This window comes from Fringilla coelebs (genome assembly GCF_963513975.1).
Source record: "Fringilla coelebs genome assembly, chromosome: 3".
Lineage (NCBI taxonomy): Eukaryota > Metazoa > Chordata > Aves > Passeriformes > Fringillidae > Fringilla > Fringilla coelebs.
In genome coordinates this window covers 81,241,967-81,252,317 of record NC_140030.1, presented here as the reverse complement: position 1 = coordinate 81,252,317, position 10,351 = coordinate 81,241,967, and the positions used below count along the sequence as shown (strand labels likewise).

Below are 10,351 nucleotides of genomic sequence, written 5' to 3'. Positions count from 1 at the left end.
GCCAGGAAGCATAAACCTACAGCAGAAGATAAGAATTAGAAAGCATTTCAGCACTCTATCCCAATAGCTCCCAATAGCTATGATTCTGTATTAGATGCAGACCAAAGGTTTGATTTTTCTTTAAGTGAGAAAACAAAACCAGCACAAATCACAATTGGACATTAGGGCAAATTTACCCAGCTATCTGCTGTGGCTCTTGTCTGACATGACTCATTTCATTCAAGAGTTGCAGCCTGTCTAACATGGCTAAGCAAGCAAAAGTTCCTGAAGTCTGTGCTGAGTCTTTGCTTCCTGAGTCTGTTGCTTCCTTTACCTGGACAGACAGACATAAGTGCCAAGGGGCTCAATACAGAACTCAGCAGTGAGGTACTTCACTGCTTTGTCCCTCCCAGCACAAGTTCTACAATCTTGGCTTTATAATTCTGGAATGGCCTTCTGGAACCACTGGCAGCCATCTCATCCCACTGCCTGGCTGCTCAAGCCACCACCCAGAGCAGGCTGCCCAAGGCTGTATCCAGGTGGATTTGGAACATTTAATTCTCCAACAGGTTTTTACAATCAGCAACCTGACAAGAGCAACTGCAGAAACACCTGCAACCCATGCAACAGGGCCTGGTGTTCGCTGACTCTCTCCTGCCAGTTTAAGGATTCTGCTCTCTCCACCACGGCAGCAAAGCAGCGCCACACCAGGGAAGGCCTGTCACCACTGTTTGTCCAAAACTATATCTGACACCTTAATTCCCAGAGCAGCCAGCCAGGCAGTCCTTGGCTGTGGGGCAGCAGGGCCGCCGGCAGGAAGGCGGCAGGCCGGCTAAGCAGCAGCCATGTCGTTGTCAGGGCCGCGCCGGGCGCACGCCCCGCCTCTAGCGGCAGGGCCTGCCCGGGGAGAGCCGGGGCTGGCCGCCCCAGAAACAACGTATCCAGCACCGGCACCTGGGCACCCTCGGGACGGGGAGTCACCACGGAGAGAGGATGCTGAGCTCTGGGAGAGGAAGATGTACGAGGAGTGCCTGAGGTTTCTTGGTCTGATCACCTGGAGGAGACTGAGGGCAGCTCTCACTGCAGTCACACCTCCCTTGCGAGAGAAGAGGAGCGGCAGGCACCGCTCTCTGCGGTGCCCAGTGACAGCACCCGAGGGAATGGCCTCAAGTTGTGTCAGGGGAAGTTTAGGCTGGGTATTAGGAAAAGATTCTTCACTCAGAGAGTGGCTGGGCACTGGAAGAGGCTCCCCAGGGAAATAGTCACAGCACCAGCCTGACAAAATTCAAGAAACGTTTGGAAAATGCTCTGAGGCACATAGTGTGTTTAGGGCCAGGATCTTTGTGGGTCCCTTCCAACTCAGTTTATTCTGTCATTCTGGGTGAGAGCATGTGCTACGTTTTGGTGTTCTGTTCCAGGATGACAGAAATGTAGATAACACTACATAACACTTCAAACCTATGAACACCAGACACGTGCATTACACTTAGGTGAACGTTAATAAGGAGAGAGAAAAAGACAGACCAGTCTACAGCAGTGTATTAGTGAAAACTGATTTTAGTTGCTTCTTTGAATAGGATCTTACCTGACCCATGTACCTGTTGGGTCCTGCTGAGATGAGCACACTGTTCTTGTCCTTTAAGGGAGACACCAGGGTCAGAAGCCAGAACAGGTCAGGTCAAAAGCAAAGGTTTTTCAGGGCCCCAAACTCCTGGGATCATAGATGCTTGTGCTGTTGCTTTTCACAGAAATCACACACCCACCTCCTGCATCCTTCTCTCACTGTTATTAAAATCCCAGTTGCAGTATCAAAACACAAGCAAGCAGTCATTCACTAATAATTCATATTTCAATTCAGGTTTAAACCAAGTTCTGCAGCAATGCACAGCACATCAATGCCTGCTGTGAGTCACGACACAGCCAAGGAGGAACTGACCTAAATGGTCACATCAGTAAACATAACTTGCATTTTTCACTCTACCTCACATATTGGTCATCCACACAGCCCAGTGCTGGAAAAATGCATTTTATTTTAGGAACAGCTTTAATTCATCAGGAACCACAGAACATTTATCTTCAAGCACATCAAAGGGACTCATTATCTTGACTACTTTGGTGAAAAAAGCATTCCTGGAATGGAAACTCTGAAGTTTGCACAGAAGACAAAAGTATGAACAAAAGAAACAAACACTGTCCTATTACCTAAAATTCTATTATTTCAGTATTTTCAGCTTAGCCTAGACTAATTGGTTGCAAGCATTGCCTAACTAGTCATGAGAACCTGTAGGTTGTTTTCTGCTATAGCTTTTTTTTTCCCCCACCAGAAATCGACAACTTTGCTATGTATTAGTTACTTGGGAAGTAATGAAATTGCAGCAAACAAATTTATTGCACTGACAACCCTGAGAGTAGCCTTCCATAAGAGGAAGTTCTGATGGGGGATTAAATAGTTATCTGTGCCCTTACTTGCACACTGGACATGTGCAAAGATTAAGGCAAATAAACAAAGTCAACATGAATCAATTAGCACTGAGTAGCTATTGAAAGTAAAAATAGATTAAACTCTCCTTCATGTCATAACCTAGAACAAATACTTTCACCAGCCTTAGCTTATAAATATTTGAGGAAAAGAAAGTTTGTGAGGTAACTCAAGAGAATAATTTCTACTGTAACATTTCTTTTCTTACAAAATACCTTCCAACAGCCCTTAATGCTATTCACGCTCTGTCACTACTACCTCCTGCTGTGCGCTTCCTGGAAATAAAATCTGCCATTTCACCCTATTTTATTTTTCCTGAAAGCTAAGATTCTGCTGTCACAGGCAGACAACCTTCCAGTGGAGTTTTCTCTGGGTTTACACCCCAAAGGTACAGATGCAAAATTTGGCTTCAGCTTTTAGCCATCCAGCACCTCTTTAGGGGATAAAAACATTAAGGAATCAAGGAATTACTTCCCTTTCTACAGAAAAACTTCGGAATATTCTGTTTAGCAATGAGCTGTAGCTCCCGTGAAATCCCCACCTTGTTGGCTAGAAAATTTCAGCTCTATGCTCCCACAGCTTTCTGCATCCCACCTCATCTCACAGGTTCCTCCTGCCCTTCTCTGGCACTCTCTCCCTCTCAGATCCATGTGCAAACAGCTGCAAATCTTTTCCACTCATCCTTCACACATGTAGCAAGCCTACACAGAAAGCACCCACATAAAGTCTATTTTCTCCACTCCATTATAAACCCATCCTTGAGCTGGCACCTCAACACTGTTCCCCAGCTTTTTCCTTTTCTCAGGCTCTAAACAAAGTCACAGTTTTGCTTCCATTTCCTTCTACGTCCTCCTTGTTACACATTATGCTCAGGCTCCTTTTTAAACTGCTCCTTGGGGAAACTGGTCTGCACTGGAGAACTGTGCACCAAATCCAAGTTACAAAAAAAGAGAAAAAAAAGAGTAAAACATTTCAACACATAATTAAAATTCCTTTGAAGTAAAAAGTTACTAGAAAATTGCAAACCTTTAGGAAGTTATCAAATCTACTGCCAATTGTCTTTTGCTATTGCTTGCTTTCTTCTTAAGCACATACAAATGAGGATATTTTAGCTGAGGTGTAAATAAAATAGATGCTAAAAACTAATAAAATCAGCTAATTCTATATTTTCATTTTTTCTAAATAATTTTGATACAAAAAATATACATATATAAGTATAAATTACAGAAATGCATTAAAACCCTATTAAGCAATCTTCACTAGCATTTCATCAGTCAGTCAAATTTGACAATAATCAGAGTATTTTACAAATACTCTTGCACACTACAAAAAGAAGTCAGATTTCTCATCTGTATTCTATTCCAATTTTGAAAATGCAACATTTTACCCCATTTTGAGCTACTCACTGCACTTCTGAGAAATGTGAATATAAAAATTGCTAAACTTCCCTCTCCTTTCCTCTTTGATCATATTTATAGTCACTCATGTACAAAATAAACAGAAAAATTACTAACTTGACTCAAAGGTCTCAATTTACTGCCACTTTCACATTTTCAACTTTTGACTTTTTTTTTAAGCTTTCATTCAGTCATGAATACTTCCCCAAGGAGAAAAATATTCAAGTGCATGCAATTGCTTCTCTAGAATGATCTGTTCTGAGATAGAAAAATCACAGCCCCAGAACAATCTTCTTTCACAGGCTTAGTCTGTTATTAATACATTCGTTCACTATGTACAAGCTATTAGTTAATAAATAACTTATGTCTTAAATAACTTTAGTATTTACTAATTGAAAAGTTTAATATCAGGTTCCACCATTCTGTAGTCTTCAAAGTTGCATCCATATATAAATTAACATACAGAAAAATAATCCATTGTCTAAAAGACTGCACATCAAAATAGTACTTCCATGTCTGCTTTTAAAAGAATAGGTTTGTGACTTTATTTATACAAATTGAAACTTTATAGGGACATATACTCCTTAACCCAAGACTGTTAATGAAATAATTATTCAAAAATACGGTTTGTAACCAAGATTTCTGTACATTTTTGTACCTTTTTCAGACTATTTTATAGGCTTTACCATCAGGTTTTCAGTGCTGTGATATGCAGGTTTCAAATACTGCAAAGCAAGTTTACAGACAGTAAGCATTTCAATTATAGTATGAGTCATATTACGAAAATAATTTTGGCTCAAATTTTGAAGTATCTGGGTAGTATCCCTTTAAATCTGATATGCTATTGTAAGCATCACACCATCTGTACAGTTAACTTTTTGCTGACAACAAATTTCAAGAAATAATGAGACATCTGAGGTGTGATCTGGTTTTATGAACTAAAGAGCAGCTTTCCCAACTTTAAGACAAATACAAAAAAAATATATTGCACAGCTTAAAACACAATTGTTTACATTCTGACTTCAATACAGTACAACTTAACCGTGAATGTAAGGAATTACCAGTTTGTATTGCAAGTCCAATTATTTGTGCCAGAAGGTCAAACATAATTTTAACATTAAAACTAGTATGTTTAAAATGTTTACTTGTTACAGGAATTCTAAACAAACTTTTTAAAAGCTTTTGGAATCAACTTTTGGGAGTCTGTAACTCCCACAAACCAACATTAAAAGTTCTGAGCAATACAGGTCATTCAACCCAATATTCCCTCAAAAAGCTATCAGACAGTAAACACATTGTGAAGTATACATTTTTATTTAACATTCCTAAAATAAGCTGTATTTACATATTATATAAATGTATGAAGTCTTAATATAAAATAGAAAACTGCATTGACTGAGGAAATCACACTCCATATGGAGTTACTTACTGAAGACCATTTTTTATGAAATTTTACAATAATTTATATAAATTATCTCTTCCAAATTAGATGATTTTTCTTCTTTTTACTAATTCACACAATTTTGATGACTTTATAAACAGTGGTGTACATTATAAACTTAAAAAAACAGTTACAGCATCTTCCGGCGCACAACTGGCTTTGGAAAATTAGACAGTCTTTTTTTGTTCTTTCTTAATGTCTTCCCTGCTGCATCTGTAGTTTCTTTCTGTTTGGCTTTTGTTCCATCCACTGGACTTCCAAAAGGAGAGATGAATTTTATTTCGACTGGTGGAGGTGACCAAGAATCTTTTGTGGTTCTGAAAAGAAGGATAGGCATCAAATCAATTTTTCAGTACTAACAGTATTTAATCGAGGAAAAAAATGACATGGAATTCCAAAATCAATTAAAAAAAATAAATGCATGGGCTTCTTTGTAGATAGAATTAAGGTAGAAAAGGTACATAAATCAGGTTTGTTTTGCTTTCATTCCTTTTATTCATTGTCTGGCCATCTCCCACCTTGTATAAATAGCTAAACTGGAAGAGTTTGAGTTCCTAAGGTGGAATAAGACAATATAAGAGCATTGCAATGTCACCACTGCAATTAGTATCCACCTGCCCTTTTCTATACCTTCTCTCTTCCATTTCCATTAGCAAACCAAACCCTTAAATGGGGAAAGGTGCCTATTGGACCAGCAAGCTGGACAGGCTGATGGAGTGAGAGAAGACCTGCACAGACAAGTGAGGAAGTAGTCAGGCACTTAACAGCTGAGTCACCATCACATTAAGAAAGGCAAATAACTGTTCAAAACTTATTTCATACTTGCTCGCTTTCTTCATTTTTGATTTTGGAGTTCTACCTCTCTTCAATTTTTGCTTTTCCCCAGACTCTGTGGATTTGGTATGCTCTTCCTCTTTAGCTGGAAGCTCCTATGTTAAGACAACAGAAGTGTTACCCATGAACAAGTTCTTAGACTTCTATGGAATATTAATGGTTTTTTTTCATCACAAAATCATGTCAAAGTTATTTCCAAATGTAGCCTTTCTTTGCAAAAACAAACTTTCCACATCAAATTATTTTACTATCCATTCTGAAATTAATAACATACCAAGTAAGTTTAAAGAGAGCCACTGTACCTTTTACTAAAGGCAAAACAGTATTCATCAGTTCTTGATTTAGATAAATTCAAAATTGACTTATGTAGCTAGTTTTCATGAAGAAAAACAATACAATTTTTAGCTGATTCATTTAAAGCTCTTTTTAGATATGTTTCCAATGAAAAAGGCAAAGCATCGTCTCAAAAAATGGTACAGAATTAAAATCAAGAACATAGGACAACTGGAGTTTTTACTTACTTCTTCTTTCACAATTCGGGAAATGCTAGCTACAGTTTTTCTCCTTGACCTCAAAAGAGGGGGTGAAAAGACAAATTGAGAAGACAAATCCGAGTCTAAATCCTGGAGCTGCACAGGATGGTCTGTTTTTCCAGCTAAAATGACAATGCTTTGTTAGCATGCAAATACATTATACATGAGGGACAGCAATATTACATTACAGCTGACAAATAAGAGCACAAGAGCTTCCCAAAATAAAGGCCAAATTAGCTTTATAAACACTCCATGCAAAGGCATTTTCCCCCCAGTAACTGCCTCTTGGGATTCATGCTTTTACCATAAATAGTGAAACAAAACTAAGCCAATGTAGTGAATTTACCTGCACCTACATAATCAAAGATATTATACTCCATAGGCATCAACAGTCCTTACAGATTTCAAAAAATTTTATCATGTACTCTAAAAAACTCCCATGTACAGTAATTTCACTGACAAAGTATACACTCATGAAAAATAATCACATAATTAAACAGCTGTACAGTTTGTTGCAAGATGCTGCACATCTGAACTTGAAAACTGAACAGAATTTGAAAACACACATTCTTTATTTCTCTGTTGGGTGAGAAGGGGTGGCAATCACATATTCACAAATAATCTCTGGTTTTCCAAATGTGACAGAAATTAAGTTCACTACAAAAATATAGTTTAAACTTAATTTCATGGCTTAGATCAGCTTTGTAATCTATTTCTATCAGAACTAAGCAGACAGTCACATAGACTTCAGCCAAAAGATGAACTGCCTCTTGGCAAACTTCTTCTTTTGCATGCTTACATTCTTTACAATACTTAAAGCCATGCTCACAGTTTGTTTTTGGTGGTTTAAAGACGCTATGCACTCTTTTGCATATAAACATAGTGCACTTACCTTCAAACTGTTTTGTCAGCTTTGTGAGAGGAGGAGAGAAAAGGAAAGCCTCATTTTCCTCAACAGCCAGTTTCTGACGGACGGCAGTCCTGCGGGATCTGGTTCTTGTAACACGATCTGTCAGAGCTCTTGATGTCTGATCACATCCTGAGGGCTTTATGTCTTCAAGCAGCAAAGGACTGCCACCAGGACCTTGGGAGGTCTCCTTGGACACTGATCTCCTCTTCCTGCCCCGACGCCCTGTCCCCACCGTCGTCCTGGGTATGGCTGGCTCCTTGCTTGGCTCTGCAGGAGTTTGTTCATGAGTATCCACTTGTTCTGGGTTCTCTTGCGGCACTCTCCTAGTTTTTCTCTTAGGAGTATCAAGGGCTTCTACTTTCACACCTGAATGTATGTCTTCCTGAGAAGAGGTAGACTCTGGGTCTGGCAAGAGGTTTTGTGCTGCCTTCCTAGCACTTCTTCTAGGCGTGACAGGAAGTTTAAATTCTGTTTGAGGAACCGATGATTTAGACACATCAAGATCAGAATTTTCTGAAACTTCTGATGAACTAATCTTTCTTCTTCTGCCTCTTTTACTTGGCACAGGTAAAAGGAGTTGGTCACTAAGCTGCACCTGTTGATCCTTGACAGTATCTTCAGTAAACTGTAAACTAAAGCTTTTCAATTTTTTTGCACTTCTACTGGGACTGACTGCTGTTTTTACTTGATGATCAGTATCAGTCTTGCCAGTTTCTGGATTTCCACCTAAACTTTTTCCTCCTTTAGTCCTTCTGGAAGTGAAAGAAGCAGGAACGCTGCCTTCAGCAAGAGGCATTTCCTCATTAGCCTCTTCTTGGAGTTCAGATGCAGCTTCCTTTGCTCTCCTTAATCCTCTTCTGGGAGTAACAGGCCGTGTACTGTCAGACAAGGTTTGTCCATCAGAATGGCTGCTCTCTGTTTTTTCTAAATTAGACAGTTTAGGTTTCCTACCTCTCCTAGGAGTAACAGGTGTCACAGGTATTTGCTCCTCTTGAGCATTTTCCTCTGTTTGGAGCCTGGGAGTCTCAGGTGCTTCTTTTGTTCGCCTGGTACTTCTCCGAGGAGACAGTCCAAGCAGAGCAGGGCTGTCTGTCTTCAGCAGCTGCTGAGTGCCTGCTGACAGAACACCCAGACTTCTACCCAGCTGTCCCCTTGTGCGTGTTCTTGGAGCAGTGCCATAATGACGTCTGCTGGTTTCCTCTCCCACTGCTTCTAGCACAGGTGTTAAGGGAGCTTTTGCCTTCTGGAATCTAGTTACCTTTTTACCTATGGTTTCATGAATTGATTGTTCTACAACTTCAGATGTAAATTCTTTACTTCTCGTGTCCTTGATTACATCCAGTAAGTTCTCAGCAATGGCAACCTTAATAGGTTCAGGCACATATGGGAGTGACTCTGCAATATTTTGAGATTCCTGATCACCAGTTACAGTGGACACTGAGTTTGTAACATGTTCCTGGCTTTCAGTATTTCCTAACTTGGTCACAGGCTTTTCTTCCATTGTTGTGTCATCTGGTTTAGAAGCATCTACTGATGTAGGGTCTCCCATCTCTGCTTCCCCTTCTTCTCCTTCCAAAACTAAGGTAAAATTATTCTGAGATAGAAAAAGGTCTCCATCTCCCTCAGCTGTATCACATTCACTATCTTTATTATCAGGCAAATCGCATGCAAACTGTTGCTCTATATTTTCATAGCTATAATGAAGAACGTTTGATGGATCTAGCTCACTATATGGTGATGTTTCAGGTGCTGGTTCTGAGGTATCTTCTATAACCTAAAGTTAAAAAATGTCTGTTAATACTTTATTCAATACCAAACAGACTAACTTCACACTGAAACTGAGATGAAACTGAGGACAGTTCCCTTAAGACCACCCCTGAATGTGAAACAATGTGCTTTTGTACTCCAGCTGAGAGTTTATGGATTTGAGGCACAGGGATCACAGCAGTGCCTGTGGGCAATTCACATGTTCTGTTTCTGATACTTCTCTTCAGAACTGACCATTTGCCACTGCCCATGACCAGGAGCAGTCTTCCAACACAAGGTGTGTACGCAGCCAGGGGTGACCATCACATTGCAGTGCCCTCTGCACTGCTCCGCAGCCAGAGTGACCCACTGCCTCTGACAGGGTAAAATACAATTGGGTGCCCAGGGCTTAACGCTTCAGTCATGATAGTTCTGGCAGCAGCACTTACACTGGCCAGGTATCGCACCAACAACTCAACACTGCACTTTGAGGAGTCATTTGGATTGCATGAGATAACACATAGTTTCTAAATACCGCCACCTCTTGAAGAAATATTTTGACACCAAAATACACTCATTACTGGGAATTCTGTGTGTTAAGAAGGAACAAACGACCTAAGCACCTAAATAATTCTGAGGGTGGTTCCCACATCTTTCTGTCCTTTGGTAACTGATTACCAGTACAAAGAAGCTGCACTCCTGTAACTTTCTTATGCCTTTAACATTAAAACTATTTTTTAAGTAAAATAAAGTTTGAATTCAAGTAAATCAAATTAATGCCTAGCTGGTTTCAAAAATAGTTTAGGCTTTTATTTTGGTTTTGTTTGCTCTCAAAGGCCTAAGTCTTGACACGTCCCATTCATGTTATAGGAACAGGGAATGCAGAAGATAAAAACATATCTGCTGTACAATACTGAGGTTTTTAACTTATGTTAAGCAGCTCAAGAAACAGACACATTGTTGAGTCTACAAACTGTCAGTAGGAATAGGTCTGTCCTCAATTTGCAAACTGTTCTATTGCATAGAAAATGG

The 10,351-nt window shown here is 39.7% G+C and overlaps 1 protein-coding gene across 2 annotated transcripts in view; it reads right to left on the bottom strand.

The window, feature by feature from the left end:
* Positions 1-4,335: 4,335 nt before the first annotated feature.
* LOC311151384 (protein ELYS-like) overlaps positions 4,336-10,351 on the bottom strand; it is a 40,954-nt gene continuing 34,938 nt past the window's right edge. For both annotated transcript variants that reach the window (XM_084201765.1, XM_084201766.1), the window contains exons 33-36: positions 7,556-9,347; positions 6,652-6,785; positions 6,119-6,225; positions 4,336-5,613 (exon numbers count right to left, since the gene is read on the bottom strand). In XM_084201765.1, the coding sequence (XP_084057891.1) occupies positions 5,427-5,613; positions 6,119-6,225; positions 6,652-6,785; positions 7,556-9,347 (2,220 nt within the window). In that variant the 3' untranslated portion in view covers positions 4,336-5,426. The remainder of the gene's footprint in view (positions 5,614-6,118; positions 6,226-6,651; positions 6,786-7,555; positions 9,348-10,351) is intronic.